The sequence below is a fragment of the Argentina silus genome, assembly GCF_951799395.1.
Source record: "Argentina silus genome assembly, chromosome: 8".
NCBI classification, from domain to species: Eukaryota; Metazoa; Chordata; class Actinopteri; order Argentiniformes; family Argentinidae; genus Argentina; species Argentina silus.
Window position 1 is genome coordinate 9970864 of NC_139662.1, and position 21624 is coordinate 9992487.

Here is a 21624-nt window from a genome sequence, read left to right on the forward strand (position 1 = left end):
GGTCTGTGGGTCTGACCCTCAGCAAAGACAGCAGATTAGTCTGGCACTGGACACTCTGTTCTATCACAGTATGGACCTGATCATCACAGTGTGATCTGTCTGATCTATTCTATTCTATGATTTTCTATTTGATTCTATTTGATTCTATTCCATTCAATTTATTATCTATGTATTGGATTCTTTTGGATTCTGTTCTATTCTATTCTGTCACCCAGCCAAGACAGGAGATCAGACTGGCACTGACATGCTGTTTTGACGTAGAGTTCAACTTAATAGAACGGATAGTGTCATTCAAATCAACTGTTCTTGATGGGTGGACCCATATAATTTGAATTCTAATAGTCAATGGTTGTAGCATCATGGTAGGACCTACATACCACAATCACACTATGGTTTGTCCCCAAGCCAAGCATGGATAGCAGTCTCTGAAACGCCATTTTAAGACATTAGTATGAACTGCATGGTCCTTAGGAATGGTCAAACCAGGAGCTCATCCAGGCACTGAACACCAGGGACCCTGTATGACACAGCCACACTACAGTCTGAGAGACACCATGTCCTCTAGCAATTCAAGTCTCCGAGCATAAGGACCCTTCTCGAATCCACACAGCTGAGCCTTGACTATAGCCCACACTTTATCAGAGCGGACTAATTAGTTCAATTTAGTTGATGCAGAGAAAATGTCAGTGTCCCACACTTGATTTGTGTCATTCTGTATCATCATTGTTTGACTCCTCCATTGAACTCAGCTGTTCTTCTGCTTGGCTGGTCTAACAGCCATTTGAATGTGTTCTATTCTAGAAACCCTAAGGTAACAGTGTCCTGTCACAGTGTTCTGGAGAAGAATCCGTCCCTGTTTAAGAAACCCTTTTCCATGAATAATAGACATTCAATCAATCTCAGTGTGTTCCCAGGGTACGACTATGGCTCAGGCCATGCTCGAGGTGAGGCTGTGCTACGCTATGCTTGGCTAGCTCTGGTCCTATCACAGGCCAGGCTACGCTCCATCCAAGACATCCAGACGCGATCAGCCAATGGGAACTGATGCGCCTTGGGCACTTCGGAATAGCAATGGGGTGTTGAATAATATCGATTTGTGCATTAGGAGATGGTCTATTTAGATACCTATGGAGGCATGATCGAGGGATTTAAATGATGGAGATTGATGGGGACAGGAAGGGTTTTGTGGGGATGTAGTCCTGCTGATTTTCATCCTTAACTATGCTATGAACGAGGCATTGATTTGTACCTACAGTAGGATACAAGCTGTGTGCACTCTCTTGCCAATCATCTCAAAATGTATGAATTGATCACTTAAATACTTGAGAGAAATGTCAACCCGGAGTGCAGAAGTCAATGGTATGAGTTCCTGCACTGAGGGATCTACATCCCTGCTTTAATACCCCCTAGCCATTCCGTATTTGGATCAATTTGAGCACTTGGATGATATCTCGCCAATATTAATCATCATCATTAATCATTCCTTGATGTTGGAATTTAAAGAAAATAAATATGTGGAATATCTGGTGTTGTGCACAACTGGTCTAATACCTGTTCCACTGACCAGGGATGTATGAGGTATTAGGAAGAAAAACAAAACAACATATAATTATTGACCAACTATGTGAAAACGGTATCATCCTCATCATTGTCATCATCATCATCACATCATCATCATCATCATCATCATCACCATCATCCTTTCCATTCAGTTTCCATACGGTACATAACCTGTCGACCACTTACTGTTATGTTCCATCTCCACCTCCACGTCTCCCATCACCATGGCTGGGACCCCGATGGCAGACGCCAGGACCCACACACAGATGTTGACCACCTTGGCCTTGTGTGGCGTCCTCATGTCCAGGGCCTTGACCGGGTGGCAGACGGCCACGTAGCGGTCCATGCTCATCACGGTCAGCGTGAAGGTGCTGGTGAACATGTTGTAGTAGTCTATGGAGACCACGGCCTTGCACAGGGCGTTGCCGAAGGGCCAGAAGCCCATCAACACGTCCGTTCCCTGGAAGGGGAGCGTGGCGAGGACCAGGGCGTCTGCCAGGGCCAGGTTGAAGATGTAGATGTTGGTGGCCGTCTTCATCTTGGTGTACCTGAGGTAGAGAAACAGGGGGGGAATTGACTCATGTATGGTATGCGCTCATCTTCCGATGCTTGGTGTGTCTAGCTTGTGCTTATCTTCAATACCTGCCTCTTGGATGAGAGCAAGTTGGAGTATCATCCATAGATATAGAATTCATAGAAAAACATACTGCCTTAGGAAGCACAGATGAGAGCTGACCTTGAGTTTGGTCTAGTGTACAGTGCTGCTGTTTTTCCTCTACTCCCTCTGTCTCTCTGTCTCTGTCTCTGTCTTTGTCTTTGTCTCTGTCTCTGTCTCTCTCTCTCTCTCTGTCTCTCTCTCTCTCTCTCAAACACACACACACACACACACACACACACACACACACACTTTCTAATCTGTCAAAACAAAGCCTCAAAATATGAGAGAGGAGAATTAAACAGAAAGTTGACAAGAAATAATGAGACTGTCACCAAGGTCGAGCCCCATCATCCAGTGTGATAACACTGAGTCATGAATCTCATGGATGTCATGGATGTGTCCTTGGTAAAAGTATTTGAATGAAACCGTTCAATGTTCCGCTTTATGTTTATTGGGTTTGACAACTGGATAGAGATCACCAAAAGTCAATCATTACTGAATTAATACTGCACACTCAGCGTGGTTCATTTTGATTTCAAATGAAAATGACAAGCCTGAAACATTATGGCACAAAATGACACCTAACAGCTTACCACTAGATAGTAAAATGCAAGAAAAGATACATTTGTTTTTGTCATTACCAATCAAATTGAATTAATATATAATAATATATGCCATTTAGCTGACGCTTTTATCCAAAGCGACTTACATTGCAGTGAGTGCATCAATTTTTCAGTATATATGGTCCCAACAGGAATCGAACCCACAACCTAAGCGTTGAATTAATGATAAAATAAGTGGTTATAAACTAGACATGACATAATTAATGAATTAATCAAGGGTAACCGTATAGTAATGAACGTGTATTGAAGGACAAATCCACGATTATAAACATTGCCTCTTATTTGCCAACTTACTGCAACACCCCCAGAGAGTCCAGACTGAACTCACTGCAGTGATCACTAAGTTAGGTTGTGAAACAAAGACAGAACATCCATCTGTTGAAAACACGCACGCACGCACGCACGCACGCACGCACGCATGCACACACGCACACACACCGGAGACAACAGTATTTACTCATGGTTCCCGTTTTGATTGTTTTTAAATGAGACATACTGTTAACCAGGTTGTCCATATTGCCTTTGCAGTATCCGAGACCAAAGACCTGCTCACATTTTCTCAATAAGGAGTGTCTATTTGCAGCCAATTTAGGCTAAATCCAATATTCTATCCCCACTCAACACAGCAGAGCACATTATGGCTTATGTACTATGGGAATTTGCAAATTGCCTACTAACCAAGCTGGCAACACACAGTCTGAAATACATACAGGACTAGCCTCACTAAATGAATATCAAAGATGTTTCATTCCATTTATGTTGGTGCAGATACAGTAACATTTGTAAGGTTTCCCATTCCCAATATTATGAGATGAGAGACCAAATAAGGATGCACATATTGAGGGCATGACAGCCTAGAACTCAGAGATAAACCTAATCTAAATGATGTGTTCGAACAAACTGAAAGCTTTTTCCTCCACTCTCAAAAACTTTCACGCAATGCAGATAAATTCAAGGCCTCTCTCTCTCTCTCTCTCTCTCTCCCTCACAATTTCAACTCTCACTCCCCTGCTCCCCCTTTCCCTCCCTCCTTCCCTCCCTCCCTCCCTCCTTCTGCCTCTATGCATTTTCGAGAGCCTGCTTCTACTGAGAGAATACTTCATGTCTTCTCTGCATCCTCCCTTCTGGGAGCGAACGTCGGGGCTTGTCTCGTCTCTCTGAAAGCGTAATTACACTCTAATTATGCACTGGAGCTCCCGCTCCTCACAGCCAGCTCCTCCGTAATGAGAATATTAGGCTTTTTGACCGCCACTTTTGCAAAACAAGTGGGTGGGAGAGGGGACAAAAACCACCCTCTCTAAACCCCCCCCAAATGTTGTTTTTTTATACGGTAAGTGCTGTGCTCACTCACTCACTCACTCACTCCAGTGGCAGCATATTATGACTAACATACCCCGTGGTTTTGGCTTATGACTGTGTAACAGAAACATGGCAAAGGGGACAAGCATTTCAAAGAGTAGTCAGAAGAACCAGGATGGTGTAGAAGTATCATGTTTGAAGAAACCTGTTTCAACCTGGGCGAAAAGACATACAATATTCCACAACAAAAACGCTGACATTTTATACTACATATCTGACCTATAGGATTGTAATACAGGTCACAGTCATCCAACACAAATGGTAGGAAGGGAGAGACAACTGATCTTTCACTCCTACCAGATGCAGCCTTACTCCTGTAGGATGGCTGAAAGATCCGACAGACCAGACCAGTGCAAAACAAATGGCTTTTCCCTCTCTTCAAAATGAAACAATCAAGTCTTGGTAAAACTCACAGAAAGTTGGAGAAGATGAGGAGGGAGAGGATGAATGAGGAGAGGAGAGGAGAGGAGAGGAGAGGAGAGGAGAGGAGAGGAGAGGAGAGGAGAGGAGAGGAGAGGAGAGGAGAGGAGACGCAGAGACTGCAGTGGTTGGCTATGGCCCAGCTCTCAGTGTCTCGAAGGAGGCTAGACCTGGTGCAATACTGTTGTCTCCACCGTGTGTGTGTGTGTGTGTGTGTGTGTGTGTGTGTGTGTGTGTGTGTGTGTGTGTGTGTGTGTGTGTGTGTGTGTGTGTGTGTGTGTGTGTGTGTGTGTGTGTGTGCGTGTGTGTGTGGGTGTATGAGAAAGAGGTGGCTGTGGATTATTTAGATGATGTTTGGTAAAAAGAGGACAGTTTAGGGCGTGCTTTGCATCATCAACACCTCTGGTCTCAGACAGTCTATCTCCTTCAGAGGAGGTGTGTGTGTGTGTGTGTGTGTGTGTGTGTGTGTGTGTGTGTGTGTGTGTGTGTGTGTGTGTGTGTGTGTGCGTGTGCGTGTGTGTGTGTGTGTGTGCACTGCAGATAGCATATCAGATAACTGCTGATGAACCATAATCTTAGAATCTATAAGAATAAAAAAAGCTGAGGTTGCTCCTTGGTTCAGAGCTCTAGGGCCCACTGCAAATAGACTCGACAAATCTCATTCCTACATATTTACCTACCTAGCTATTGTCATTTCTATTCATCTAAAAATAATGACAGTCTGAAATATTTGGTCATTTAGTGAAGTTGTGTATTGCTTCTCTTCATGTACTGTATTGAAAGAACAGCGAAAGCAACAACCACCTCAGCGAATGCCAGGATGTATATTCCATTGGTTGCCATGTGCAATGATATATCAGGCATAATCACTGTATTAGTCTGCCTTCCAGTCATAAAATTGGATGAAAAAGGAGGGAAGAAAAGTTCCAACTGATTTCCTTTCATCCTCCACACGGTAGTGTTTTTAAATATTCATAACCCATCTGAATAATTCACAAACTGCATAGCATCTGCATAGGGCTGTCAGCAAGAGGGCACTTCATATACTCTTGCGGGAAAAGCCGTCATGTATTGTATTTAATGGTCTACGCGACGCTACGTATGGTATTGTGCGGTGTTTGTGTACGCTTTCACCAGCAATCAACGAAGAGAGATTTGAGGGGGTTCTCAGTGGCGTAGCACACTAAGGCGCATACCATGTCATCGTAAGGTCCCTGGTTCGAGGTCCCTGGTTCGATTCCGGCCATCGACATATCCTGCATGTCATCCCTCCTCTCTCTCACCCATCCTTCCTGTCAATCTCTACTATCTCTATCCCAATGAAGTAGAAATGCCCTAAAAACATATATTTAAAAACCAAACGAAGAGAGACTTGTGTGTAGCACTAAGCTGTCATTACATTCTCAATTCAATGTGCTGAAAATGATCTCTCCACTGATTTTTTTAAAGGACGATATTGTCTCATTGAGAAGGGAACCAACTAGGAATGTCTTAGCAGAAATGAAAAATGCCTTAGAACTTGTATGTGTAAACATCAAAACACCAGGCACTTAACACCCTTGTACCAACTGATCATAATGCAGTTACTTTCCGATTTATAATGTAATAAAACCAGATCATGCCTTTTCATAATCTAAAATAACCTTCACATTTATAATGTAATACAACCTGATAATGTCTTAAAACGTGATGGATAATAACATTTTCACATTATCCAGTGGTTATTAGTGAAAACGTGTTGGATGACTAATAGAATCACTTACCAAAATCATTGTCTTTATGTTGTGTTTCTTTCATGTTAAGCGTCACATGTTGGTGTAGTGGGGGGTTGAGGTAGTTCTGGTATTACTTGTGAGTAGCCAGTAAGAGTACAAACATACAATATTTGTAAGTCATAATTCCAATGTTCTCATGCCATGCTAACAGTGCCTAGCTGGCAAGCTCTGAACACAGTATATTTACACCGGTAGAGAGTGGTCTATAACCCTGGTTCTCAGGAGCCTCTGAGTGCAGGTGTAGTTGTCACTCCATGCTGCTGTAGGATCACATGGTGTTCCCCATCGTTCTCTGTGTTGTTCTCTCCCCCCCCCCCCCCCATGGTGTTGTTCTCTCCCCCCCCCAGCCCTCCTCGACTGAACTAAAGAAAAACAAGAAAAACTTGATATTCAGAAGAAAAAAAAAAACTGTCAAACGTTGACATTTCAGAAAATAATAAATCACGTTGATTGCTTATTATTGCTTATTATTAGGTTTAAGGCCATGGTTAGATAAAGGTTAGGGTAGGGGTTTGAACTCTTTGTTTGAATCTTAAAGTGATTATAGGGAAGTGTTGACCTATGGAGGAGCTCTTAAGCTAGAGGGTTATAGCTAGAACTATAGACAGAACTCCAGTAACTGGAGACAGAACTATTGAACAAATGGGGATGAAGGGCCATAGAAATAGAATGTCCTTGCATCCAGAGTTCTGCCTATGAATGAGGAGAGGAGAGGAGAGGAGAGGAGAGGAGAGGAGAGGAGAGGAGAGGAGAGGAGAGACTGCAGTGGTTGGCTATGGCCCAGCTCTCAGTGTATTGAATGAGGCTAGACCTGGTGCAATACTGTTGTCCCCGGTGTGTGTGTGTTTGTGTGTTTGAGTGTGTGTGTGCGTGTGTGTGTGTGTGTGTGTGTGGATGGGTGGTTGGGTGTGTGTGTGTGTCTGTGTGTGTGTGTGTGTGTGTGTGTGTGTGTGTGTGTGTGTGTGTGTGTGTGTGTGTGTGTGCGTGCGTGCGTGCGTGCGTGCATGTGTGTGCCTCTGCCTCTTAAAATGAATGAAACACAACATAAATTAAGCTAGCGTTAGTTCAGACGGGCACTCTAAGTCGAAAGTGCAACTGTCCGTCAGGCAACAGGACAGCTGGTTCACACGTAGGAGAAAATGCCATCCCATGTTCAAGAGACAGAGGCTTAAAAGCAGTTTTACACTCCTTTTACACTCCATATAGCAACAGTGTGACGTGATTGTACTAGCTATGAGAAAACGCTTTGTGTGGTCATTGGTAAGTCATTACCTTATTCATCCAACACGTTTTACTGAATAACCAACAGATAATGTAATAAAGTTAAGTGTATTTAATTATCCGGCACGTAATGACATTATCTGTTTTTATTCCATTCGAAATGCAAAAGTCATTATATTATGAAAAGGTATGACATTATCGGGTGTTATTACATTATCGGTTGGTACAACCCTGTCAAATAAACCTTCAATCTCCCTTTAGCCTTGCACAATACACACAACGATACAACGTTTCACGCTTCGTATGGACTCATTCCCTACACATCGTACTGTCATTGAACTTTAACAATAAAATGGAACAACTTTGTCCTTCAGGTATAGGGTCTCTGAATACATCATTGTCCCCAGCTTTACACTCAGAATGCCAACAGAGAAACGTAGGCTGTGACCCCGTTGCCACGATTCTCTGATGAATCCAATATTCTCTATGGAATCAATCAAGCGTGTGCAAATGTGTGCTTGGTTGTCTTTGTCCCTAGCAACCGAATGTGACCATGACCATGACTCACCATTTCATGGTGAACACCAACAGCCCACTCACTTCTGACTGACCATTGAACAAGCTATGTTTGACAGACTACATCTGGAGTGTGGGGCGTGCTCTGACTCTGACTCTGTCGTTCAGAGACTATACAGTACATGACCTAAAGGCCCTGCCTTCTGTAAATGCGCTTGATTTGACAAGCATCGAATGTCTTGCGATCCACTCAATGAATGAGTTGTGTGTGAGGTATGATTCCCATATGACGGGTTGAAAAATTGTCTATTTCCTGCACCCTATGGATGAAAGATAATTCGTTGGGTTGGATTCTGAGCACACAGCAGTGTCTTTCTCTCGTCTCCAAGTACACCTACACACAATTACATGCAAGTGATTGGGTAATGGAGAAGATTGGTTCCTAAACTCAAGCAGCGGAGGACTCCCCATGAGGCCCCCACTCCATTTCTCCAATAAGAAGTAAATGGTGTAAATATCTCTGGGAGATTTATGGTTTATGCATAGGCTAGTTATATAATGTATTCTGCTTGTTTCAAGTGTATTTACACAATGAGACAGTTGAAGTGGTCCTCAGTTGATTAGGTTCTACAGCCACAAGTCCAGGCAAGACCACAAGTCATTTGTTGATTAAATACTGTATGTGAAAGGAGATTTAGTCTAGCCTTAGTCATTTTGACAACAATAGCCTTAAGTTTTAGTCGTATTTTTGTCATCCGAATCATGATTTTGTCTAATTACTGTCAAAATGACGAAAATTATGGGCTGTTAACTGAATGTCATCACATTTGTATTGCCTCGTTAACCCTCAGTAAACATAAATCACTTCCATGTGCCCAAACATATAGCTTGTCCTACATATTTTTCTGCATAACATCCTATCGCTTCTCTTCCGAACTTCTTTTCCCAACAGCCAAATTAGCGGAATAATTACTCTGCAGCCGATTACAAATCACACTCCTGTAGATACCACATAAAGAGCAGTAGGTCTATCCATGCAAAAATAAGCTCTGCTTTTGAGAGGATCATCCTCAGCAAGGCACTGCGCAGATTCGCTCATATTAATCACAAAATCTGTGCTTATTTCTTTACCATAGGTCATTTGTAAATCAGTGATATGTGCAGCGCATTGCTCAAACTGACCGGCCCTCTCAAACGCGAAGGTTCACTTACTGTCTTGACATTTTTGTATTTTCCCCTGTAAGTTTGTGGGTGAAAAACCTTTACTCTCCCGTGGAAACTTTTCATTCCATCTTGTTTGAATTGACATGATAAGTAGCTCTTTTTTCTGGCCAGGTAGGAGAAAGTTTGCCGGGCAGTGATCAGAGAGTGATCATGATTTGCAAATGACCTGTGCATGGTACTCATTTTCCACCAATAACAATATTGCAACGTTGCAATGAGAAAGTCTTACAATTCTGCTAATGTCATGCATGCTTTTGATTGGACCAAGCAAATAACACCTCTCTCCAAAAACTCTTATCCATTTAGTCCGACTTTGGTCACAGATCATTTTGTCTCATTTTAATCAACAAAAAAGAAAGATGTTCATTTAGTCATCCTTTTTTCTGGGTCCCTGTCTGCCATCCTGCCCATCCGTCCGTCCGCCCGCCTGCCCATCCCCCCCCCCCCCCCCACACACACACACACACACACACACAGACACACACACACACACACACACACACACACACACACACACACACACACACACACACATTGTTCAGCATACTGTAGGCGTTCTCCTCTTCTGCTCAGAGAGACAACCAAGTGTGTAGAGCCTTAATGAGGGCCGGCCATCACAAAACCGTCATTTCAGGAGAAAACCGGGTTTCAGGAGGAAAAGGCTTCAGAGACAATGACAAGCAAATTGAGTGAGTCAGAGGCAGCAGAGGAGAACCAAACCTCGCTTCCCTCTTCTCTTCTCCTCAAACTGCTCAGGGGAAATAGGAACGCTTGTCTTTGATCCAATGCAGAGTGGGATTGTCTGGATACTGAGATGGCTGTCTGGCTCTGAGCAAGAGCCACAGAGGGGCCAGAGATGTATACAAACAGACAGTGAGACAGGGGGAGATCAGTACAACACACAGGTATACTGCAGGGATAGGGCAAGAAAATAAGATGATGCATGAATGGAAACACCGGGGAGCTAAAATGTCACAAAATCTCTGACAGTACTTTCCTTTCAGAAAACAAACAACAACCGAACATAATCTTCTCACTGGCCCGCTTAGGAGACCGCACTGGCGTTATGAGGAATTTGACAAAAGATGGACATTCTTGCTGTGGATAGACAAAAGTAGCACGTTGTGTTATCATTGTGAATTGTCATAAAGACCATTAAGCCCGATAGCCTCTAATGATTTATCTCATGAAAAGACACTACAAAGCTATCATCATCAATCTCAAGGGCTAGACACGCCCCCCCCCTCAACACAATGTAAGGGCAATCAAAGGTATGACAAAAGCTATCTGCTGGGACCACCCTGTGAATGTTTACAGTAGTTCATGGCCAGGCTTTTCATTTAGACTCACTGGTGAAACGCTGACCATGTTGCAGATAGAGAAATGACACATGGAGCTGACACGCCTGCCTATTCTATGCATGAGAGACACACATGCCTGGGAAAAAACTAACAAATGGTCTGTTCGCTCTCTCCGATTTTAATGAGTGTTAGTTTGGTCTTTGGTTTCCTACGTTTCTAGTCCCGAACAAAACACTTTGGAAATGTCCCAAAACCACTAAGGCGCTCTTACCAGTTTGTATAAAAAAATAAATTAAAAAAAGGCTTTATTTCTTCAGGAGTTAATTTCTTGAAAATAACAAAGCGAGACAAACGATTTGTCGTTGACTCGTATTGGCTAACTTGCCTCCGTCAGGGTGTCGTCACGTCATCTTGGTGACATCATGCTGGATGCACACCAGTAGATGACAGAGTGGGCCTAATTAGGGTGGACATAACTACAAAATAGACATACATAAGTATGTACATAATCATAAATAAACACACACATGCCTGTTCTAGACAAGACATTTCTGAGCGTTGTGTAGTGTTGCGTTCATCCTGATCGGACCCCAGATGTTGCTTAGTGGCCATTAAAAGTGCCTTTGGCAGCTCCTGTCCCCCCCTGCCTCCCTGGGTAATAAATTAGCATCCTGTTTACCGTTGGTTAAATGGGTTGTTGAAGAAGTCACTGAGATGGCAGCTTTACACTGGGCGGCATTAACCTCCGCCATCTAAGCCACAGGCTGCTAATGAGAAACCAAACACACATAAAGAAAAACACTGTTGTTTTTCTCTCTCTCCTGCTGCATCGCATTCAACCATATATGCTCAAGGCTGTTTTCTTATATAGAATTCTATGCAATAATATTGTGCTGTGATGTGTGTTTTCTAAATCTGTGTGGATTGTTGGCACTGGGATTGTTGATGCTGCAAGTTTGTAAAGACTGATGGAAAAACTAAATGTATTACCCAAATAAACCTCTAACCCCAAACCCCCCTAGGGAACTGAAACAATTGGATAGCTGTTAACAATGAGATAGTAGATCCATCTTGTCCTCTGAAAGGCAAGGTGGAATTTCTGCCATATTGCTTACACCTATCGTTAGGGTGACCAAATCTAAAAATCCCAAATGTGGGAGAAGGGAATGATTTTGCGGGATATTCGCAGGACAGTGTACAAGAATGTACAGAAGAAGAAAACAAGAAAGGTCAAGAAGCACTTCTAGGATTTGCATACATTCAGCCCCAGTGGAATAATAATTTGAGTGGAGGATTCAGGAGCACTCTCCCAGAAAAGATTGCCTTTTAGAAACCAATTTCATGCAATTCTAGGTAATTTAACACAACTGGAGATATATTTTCAGAATCTCTGTTTTGTATAAATATTTTTGAACTAATGTTGGCGAATCACGTGGGAGCAGTTATAGGCTTCTACTTCCAATATGTTGTCTAGCTGTCTTATCTGTCTTGTCTGTCTTGTCTTGTCCACCACTTAGTGACTACCTTTGCCAGTCTGATTTGCATGCAGCAAGGAAAGCGAGAGGAATGATGTGGCAGGCAGACATTGAAACAAAGTATCGAAAAGCTGCCACAGAAAACACTGAAACTGGAGATGGTGCTACTTCGGCCATTGCTAAATTTGGTCACCCTACCTATCCTACTACAGTATATCCTGTCAATTCTCCAAAGGTGCATAGGGATAAGGGGCCAGGGTGTGACTTTGGTGTTCAGAATAGGATGGAAAAGTGAAGTAGAAACAAGAAACATCTGAACAGTTAAGGTCAAGTCTTAAATGTTCTTGCTGTGTATTGCTGTGTTGGTTCTTTTTTTGAAGGTCTCTTTCAAAGTTAAACGTGTTGATCTTAAATCACAGAGGGAACACACTTTTGATTACTCCTGTTCCCCTAACCGTCATCAGCACCCGTCCTCCTCATTGTCCTCTACCGTTGTTTTTAAGACTTCACTAGCAGCTGATTTACCATGGCAGCTGGCTGGGAGTGTTTTAGGAAGGCGGTGACATTGGAAGATACGAGACACGAGGACAAGGACGCAGAAATACCTTGGAATCTCTCGATGGAAAAGAGAGATCAATCGATCAGTCGGAAAATCGCATTTGTCTGCCAGACAATACATGCTAGATTAGTGGGTGACTTGCACGTGATACCATTGCTTTGTGAGGAGAAAAGAGGAAAAACGGGGCTCCTGATTATCATGAAGATGGAAGTGTTTTTTCCTTCCCAGATTAGCATGTGAGAAGATCAGCGCAGCGCTGTGGACGGGAACAAAGGGAAAGGTTGAGAAACGTCCGCAGGAGAGAAGCTCATTAGAGTTTCACTTGTCACTCCCTCCCGCAACCAGCCACTGCAGCTGCGCACACACATGCACGCACGCAAACACACATACACGCACACACGCACGCACACACACGCACGCACGCACGCACGCACGCACACACACACACACACACACACACACACACACACACACACACACACACACACACACACACACACACACACACACACACACACACACACACACACACAGAGCCAGGACAGCGAAACGTACGTATGCACACACTCTCACAAACACGCACACACAGCCAGGGCAGGCACGCTTGCACACATGCACACACGCACACATGCGCACGCACAGACACACAGCCAAAGCCAAAGCCATAGCCAGTCAGGAATCCTACACTAACAAAACACCTCACACTGATCTAACTGAATTAGCCGCAGCCTGTAAAGAATTAATGATTTGCAAATATGAGCAGAGTTTGCATAATATTCTACATGTTTTTCGGAGGCTGCCCGATAGACAGGATTTGGTGGCTGCCAAGAGCATTAAAGCGATGAGTTTGATGACTGACTCGCTCTTGGCAAATGCAATGCATTATCATCAACCAAGCCGGCACCAACCTCCACATTCACTTCCCCTCCCAACCCCCTGTGTTCACACACACACACACATACACACACACACACACACACACACACACACACACACACACACACACACACACACACACACACACACACACACACACACACACACACACACACAGACACACCTCCCCTTTCAACCCCACCTGTTCAACAACAACAGCCAGAGAGAGCTAGGCTGTGCCCTCCCTTCCAACAGACTAGAGAATATATTGCAAGGGTGAAATGACGTCTTGTAAAAAAGGAAAAGATAAAACCGCCAGCATATTGAGACTGGGCTTGGTGAAATTACCCTTGATGGAATAAATGTGCCTGGCTCCATAAATTGCCATCTGAGTTCTCATTAGCTCAAATGGCTTGAGATGCAGCAGCAATATATTGCCCTGTTAACCTCTCACTGCCTGACATGAGAGGAATAGATGGGGCCCCATTTTACCTGGGCAAAAACAACACTGAGCTGTGCAAAGACAGCGTGACTGGTTGACACTGAAAAGATCTCTGTAACTCCCCATATATTGCTACTTTGGACTTCATAGCTTAAAGGTCCAGTATGTCAATTTTCAGCTTTAAAATAGTGCTAAATGGCCATGTTAAATCGGTAGCCATCAAGGAATGAGATCACACGGTGAAGAACGTTCAATCAAGAGTGATGTATAAGTGTAAGGGTTAGGGTTAGGGTTAGGGTTAGGGTTAGGGTTAGAATAAAAGTGGTGTCCGGGTAGGTCACTGGCCGTACCGTGCCTATTTCACGCTGGGTTTGTTTATAAGAATATCCACGTTTGGTGCTATTTGAAAATGTCGCATGTGCACATTTTCAAATGGTCAGTGTGGCCAGCAACACATTGGACCTCATGTCCCCAAAAACCATACTGGCAATTTATCTTTGGGCATGTGTCAAAAAAACCAATGCAAGTCATTTATGCGGCACCATGCATACACACACACACACACACACACACACACACACACACACACACACACACACACACACACACACACACACACACACACACGAACGCGCACCATACACACATGCAATGCTTCCACAAAAAAGACAAGAGTGACCTCAGGACAACAGAGTGGACGTGGTTTTTGAACAGGCTGTTCTGTTATGTTAGATTGTGTATTCCCATGCCCCTCTCTTCCCACTCAATAATGTGTCACACCACTATTGATTCACGCAGGCCTCTGACAGACGCTGAACATTTCAATGTCTCCGTGTTTGGAACAGGGAGACAGAAAATGGAAAATAAAATATGAACACACTTGAATGGGTCTCTGACAGGGAGAGACTGAGGGAAGTCTGTACAAATATGCAAGTGTTGTTGTAACCCAAGTTATAGATACCGCATGCAGACAGTACGTAGACCTTCCAATGGCTCTGGTACTGCCATCATCACTACCATTCCACCTTCTCCTCACATGATGGTCAGCATTGTTCCATATCTTTGTTTGTTTGTGACAGAACGATTAGGACTGTGTTCATAAAGTACATGTTGCCAAGTGACACAATGTTATCATGATAATGACTTTATGATACACAAACGGTTGTGAACCTACTTCACCGTGGCCAACGAGAGAGCGTTCAACATGACATTAGAAACCAAATCGTCTCTCAAGGTATAGGCACCGCACTGCACAGAAGGAAGAGATTTTTGTTTTTGTTTTTTATGTATAGCTGTTTGAAACAGCTTTCTTTTTTTGTATTGGGGTTTGAAACAGCTTATTTTTTCTACCTGTTTGGAACATGCGTTCAACAAACTGTGTCAGAACCATTAACTATCAGTACTACTTTATATACAAGCAAGAGAATCTGTATGCGATTTAGCCAACTCCTAGCATGGCTAAAAATGTATGCGGTAGCACAGCTGGGGTTTACAGCAGTTTGTGGGTGGGCCAGTGGAAAATTTAATGGGGGGGGGGCACTTCAATCAATACACACTCTTCAAACACACATACATACAGTACACAGTGCATGATGACTGTACCTGTAACCAAACACATAATATAGCCAACACAAGACAGCTAAATCAACATCTGCCTGTAATTGAGCATCACAGAGCAACCAATCAAGCATTAATGCTATGCTACTATCATTATCAAAATAGAGCGTTAAAATAGAGCCAGTTCATTGCGGTGTGCCTGAGTTGTAGCACGTATTGCATGCCAACGATAGTCATGAGAGATGGGTATAGCACATCCAGGTCTAGAACCAGTCTAAGGTCAACCATGGAGAGAGTATAGAACCAGACTAAGGTCAACCATGGAGAGAGTATAGAACCAGTCTAAGGTCAACCATGGAGAGAGTATAGAACCAGACTAAGGTCAACCATGGAGAGAGTATAGAACCAGTCTAAGGTCAACCATGGAGAGAGTATAGAACCAGTCTAAGGTCAACCATGGAGAGAGTATAGAACCAGTCTAAGGTCAACCATGGAGAGAGTATAAAACCAGTCTAAGGTCAACCATGGAGAGAGTATAGAACCAGTCTAAGGTCAACCATGGAGAGAGTATAGAACCAGTCTAAGGTCAACCATGGAGAGAGTATAGAACCAGTCTAAGGTCAACCATGGAGAGAGTATAGAACCAGTCTAAGGTCAACCATGGAGAGAGTATAGAACCAGTCTAAGGTCAACCATGGAGAGAGTATAGAACCAGACTGGACTTGAAAAAGGAAAGGAATGTATTACTTTTTCTCGCCTGGTGATTTTGATGGTAATGTTATCATTTCCAGCTCTTTCTAAATTAACTCATAATTCATCTTGACTACGAGCTGCATTCATTAACCACCATCCCGCTTCTTCTACATACTTTCACACTTTCCACACACACACACACACACACACACACACACACACACACACACACACACACACAAACAAAAAGGTGCCATCTCCTGGTGCTGCCAGCATGGCTAATTGGCCGGGACTGAAATGATCTAATTACACCTCATTTCAAAAGCAGACACATCTACACAGCTACACACACATGCAGTAGCCTATAAACCATTAAGCTTAAAGACGTGTGAAGATAAGCAGATGAGCAGAGTACCCGCGGCCTTAATATGTAGCCTTCTACTGTATGTGTTCAACCTTCTCCTTTAATGAGAGAGAAGGAGGGCGGTTTTTTATCACAAGTACTGAATAGATAAGACACTGTATGTATGCCTAGTCTGTGTAAACAGAGTGAGAAGACACCCTCTGGCTTTTCTGTGCTCTGTCTAGGACACCTCTTTTAAAGTACTTCAAAACACAAACGGGAGTCTCCTACCGTTCTTTCCTACCCCCACCATGACTCATTCCGGTCCATGCATTACAATGAGCCCGTCCGCCGAACATGACTGCTAGCACTAGGAAAGCTAATGCGACCCGGGTGCGGAGAAGGTCAAGGTCATTATTTATATCAGCAATCTACATGAGTCACCGGGAGATTGGAGGGCGTCCAGAGCCATGCTCTCTGTGCAGCTGTACTGATGGTTGATTGGCTGATTACGATCACTCGTGTTCCATTTGGCTCTCCAGTTCCACCACTGGCGAGGAGCGGCGAGGGTGAGATCGTTCAGATGTTCAGGGAGGACACTTAACTCCACGAGTGGCCTCTGAAGATCATCCGAGCTTGCTCACACACACACACTCTCTCTCTCTCTCTCTCTCTCTCTCTCTCTCTGTTGCTCTCGATGTGACCCGCTTTCTCTCTCATTTTCTCTTTCTCGATAGATTTCTCTCTATTTCTCGCTTGCTCTATAGATGGGCAGCGTTACACTACATCTAGGCAATGTCCTTTTTCATCAAAATAGAAGACTTCTCGGTGATAGCAGTGACTAATGTGGCAGCCAGGCAGTGTTAGGCATCCACTTTCAGAGTTGTTATGGTGAAGGTAAGGTAAGGGTAAGGGTTTGTATTGGGGTTGGGCATTAGCTGTGAGTGGGTAGGGTTTGGGTTAGGAATAGCTTCAAAGTGGTTAGGGTAAGTGTAAGTTATAATGGGAAAGTATTAGCAAAATGTCACAAAATGTTGACAAAATTGTCAAAATTGCAGAAAAAGCAAATTAGAACATGCAAAGTTTGGATTGCAAGTCTTGGTGATACACCCTCCACCACTCCCAACCTCCAACCTACCAAAGCATTCTTTCTTTTATATCATCGCTATGATGATTACGTGTTCTAATGTGACAAATAGGATTCTTCCTTTTGTAACAATAGCTATGAGAATTACGTCTTCCTCTAAGTAAAAGTGAAAAGCGCTTGATGAGCACAGGAGATCAGGGGGGCTCAGGGGATGGACTATGGAGACAGTAGATGTGCTGTGACTACTGACTACATCTCAAAAGAAACAGAAGCACCTTAAACACACAACCCAGCTGAGAAGGGCTGACCTCACCTCTCCGTCAAAGAGGGTGGAGAGGCATCTTCTTGGCAGTGTGTTTGTGTTGTGTGTGTGTGTGTGTGTGTGTGTGTGTGTGTGTGTGTGTGTGTGTGTGTGTGTGTGTGTGCGTGCGTGCGTGTGTGTGTGTGTGCGCGCATGTGCGTGGCGTGTACATTTGTATGTTTTGATAGCGAGAGAGAGAGAGAGAGAGAGAGAGAGAAAGAGAGAGAGAGAGAGATAGAGTGAGACTTTGACTTTGAAGAGCTCTTTATTCACCACTAATCTGGTTAATCAGTAAGTCAAGTACTCTACAGACTGTACAGAAAATTAAAAGATTTAGAAAAACAAACAAACTGTGGTCTGAAATGCAGAGACCCAGCCAGAAGAGTGAGAGCTCATCTGTTATTAGCATTCATAATCCACAATTAGCTCCATGGCCTGTCCAGTGTCCAGCTCTGAATGTTTTGGCCAAGGCAGTGTGTGTGTGTGTGTGTGTGTGTGTGTGTGTGTGTGTGTGTGTGTGTGTGTGTGTGTGTGTGTGTGTGTGTGTGTGTGTGTGTGTGTGTGTGTGTGTGTGTGTGCGCGTGTGAGTGTGTGTGTATGTGTGTGTGTGTATGTCTGTGTTTGTGTGTGTGTGTGTGTGTGTGTGTGTGTGTGTGTGTGTGTGTGTGTGTGTGTGTGTGCACGTGTGAGTGTGTATGTGTGCATGCATGGGTGTGTGTGTGCATGTGTGTGTGCGTGCGTGTGAGTGTGTATGTCTGTGTTTGTGTGTGTGAGTGTGTGTGTGCATGCGTGCGTGTGTGCAAATGCATGCCTATGTGTGTGAGATAAGAATGTGAGCCTTGAAATTAGTGTGGATGACAGTGTCTTGTTGTGCACATTGTGGCTCTTTCACTCTCCTGGGCCTCTCCAGAAGTACATTGTCTCCCTGTCAAAGCCAGATATTTGTAACTCCTACACAATAGGAAATCTATTTCCAGAGATTGTAAAATGCCTGCAGGTGTAACCGAGTTGAGATGGTAAACTCACTCCTCATGTTTAATACCCCCACCCGCAGTGTTAAATTGCTAGCTTTTTTTGATAACGAAGCTGGTTAACATCAGGTATTTGAAGAGACGGTCACGTGCGTTGGAAAGTCAGAGGTCGCAAGTTCAAGACTTGGTTGGAGGAACTGAAATTGCGGGGCTACTGTTTGCAACAACTTGACATCTGTTTCACAGGCAAAGGATTCATATTAGCATATTACTGGACAGTATACTGTAGTATAGTATACTATACTGTTCAGTCAGTATAGTGAAACAGGTGTGATGCATGTAACACCGACATAATGTAAAATAATTTAAACGTTGGAGAGACTTTGTTTTAAGTCAACTTGTTCATTACGCTATGGTACTGATATCACATATAATAAGACTTGTCATAAACATATACAGTATGACACACTTTACTGGCCATGTTGTGTGTAGGTGTCTGTATGGGTGTTGGTGTGACAGTTTTGGCGTAAACAATATTATCTCCACTTTTGTTGCATCCTTTTTCATCATCCATTTGTTTTGTTGGAAGTCAGTTTTGATGAAAGTCAAAGATAACAGGTTATGTATTTCTGATCTACAGTTTGACAGTGTCCTGTGTCTATATTTGTGGGTCGAAATAGAACCTGTCAGAAAACTGGAGCCCTACTGCAGTACCAAATACTGGTGAGGTGATAATTATAAGGAAAGATTTCCCTTACATCATATGGATATCCATCTGATTAAAAAAGTACCGACTTAATTGGGTGTCACTGTAATTGGGCACATATACTATGGCAGGCCCCGTGTACACAGAATGAATCATGTTGCTATTTTAGAGATTGCACTCAGCTGGAAGATAGCTTCCTGTATTATCATCAATGTGACATGTTTAGTGAGGGCATGTGGTGCTTACGTGAAAGAATGTAACAGATTGTGTTCCTTTTAGAATGAGGCGGTGAGCTCTATACAGTAACGACAGCATCGGCAGAGAACAGGGACACTCAGACAGACTAATTAATTATCCTCAACACAACACAGACAGGAAGAAAACATACAGGAACACACACGCACGCACACACACACACGCACGTGCGCGCACACACACATGCACACACACACACACACACACACACACACAGCAATATGCATCCATGCACATATTCACACACAAATACGCAATAAACATGTACAAATGGTTGATTGGCAAGCACATTCATATTTAAAGGTAATGCACTGTTGAGCATAAATTCATGGTACAGTAGCTAAACAGTAGTTTAACAGCTGATCATAATAGATATGGCATGTATACCGCTACAATATTGATAGTATTTGCCTTACTATAAGTTGTGTATGTTTAGAATGGCATGTCTAATTATCCCAAAAGGGATTGGTCATGTATGACTAGACATGTAAATAAAATGGCATTAATTAAGTCATTAATTAATTAATTAATTGTCTGATTTTAGAGGTGCACCAATCACATACATGGAATTCACAGTAGTGCCAATCGCAGAACCACGAAGCAACAGAGCACAGGTCAGTTGCACTAGGTGAGTTGATGATAAAGATCTAAAGAGCTAGGCCTACCGTCAATCTCATACAATTGCAAAGGCTAAAGTAGGCTACACAAAGTGGGAGGATGAAGGCCTGTGAAATAAAAACAGGTGATCATGACAGGTGTTCCACTGGTAGTGCACTTCAGGTCGAGCAAGAGACCATTCACACAGGTGACTCCATCAAAGCAGGTGGGACCAGGTGCCTTACCTGATGATGACGTACATGACCAGGCAGTTTCCCACAAGCCCCACCACGCAGACTATCATGTAGACCACAACGATGGTGATCTTCACCCCGGTCGGCAGGAACGCCTCGGTCTCGTTGTACGCCCCGCTGAAATTGTTCTGGAAGAGAGACTCATTGTAGAACCGGATGTGGCTCAGGTCCCCGACAGATTCGTTTGGGAACTCCATGAGCAAGCGTTACCTGATGACGGTCAAGAGATGATATACCCACATCATTTTGTTTCGAGAGCACTTGTGTGTCAGTCAGCTATAGTATAGATGTACGCTGAACCTCTAATATGACATAAACTGCGGGACACAAACAAACGTTTGGGCTAAATCATATGGAAACTGACACACTGGGTATGCGCAATAGGCTACATATATTTACGCATGTCTACCCGCACAGTTTACATAATTCATAGACTGTACCCAAATAGTTTATGGATACAGATATGTTCATACTGACGTGAAGATCTAAAGTACCAACATATACATGAACAGGAGCAAGCATTCTCACGCAGTGCATGCATACAGTACCATAGCCTACCGTTGATTATGATGCTATTCCTGGGTCCGTTTTGAAGACAGCACACCTCTCTCTCCTGTGCTTTCCGAAACGGCACCGATAAGTTGTTTGTTTGGGTTTTGTGCAGTGGCTGGTTTTATCTATTGTATTGTATCTCAGTCTCCTCTCGGTGCTCTGTTTTCCATAGTCGCAAGTGGTCCAGATTTCCGAGGTGGGTCTAGAACGAGAGAAACATTTTTGCTCAACAACAGACGAACTGTAGAGGGAGGGGAGGAGTGGTCTAAAGCTTGCTGGTTCCTTCGATTCTTTCGTAC

General features: G+C 43.5%; 1 protein-coding gene across 1 annotated transcript in view; it reads right to left on the reverse strand.

Annotated features, from left to right (window-relative positions):
- The window catches only part of oprl1 (opiate receptor-like 1), a gene marked incomplete at both ends in the record, with an annotated part of 28660 nt that extends 7690 nt beyond the window's left edge, over window positions 1-20970 (reverse strand). Inside the window, 2 exons of the mRNA XM_083674342.1 lie at window positions 1747-2108; window positions 20765-20970. Coding sequence (XP_083530468.1) covers window positions 1747-2108; window positions 20765-20970 — 568 coding nt within the window. The remainder of the gene's footprint in view (window positions 1-1746; window positions 2109-20764) is intronic.
- Between the last annotated feature and the right edge of the window lie 654 nt (window positions 20971-21624).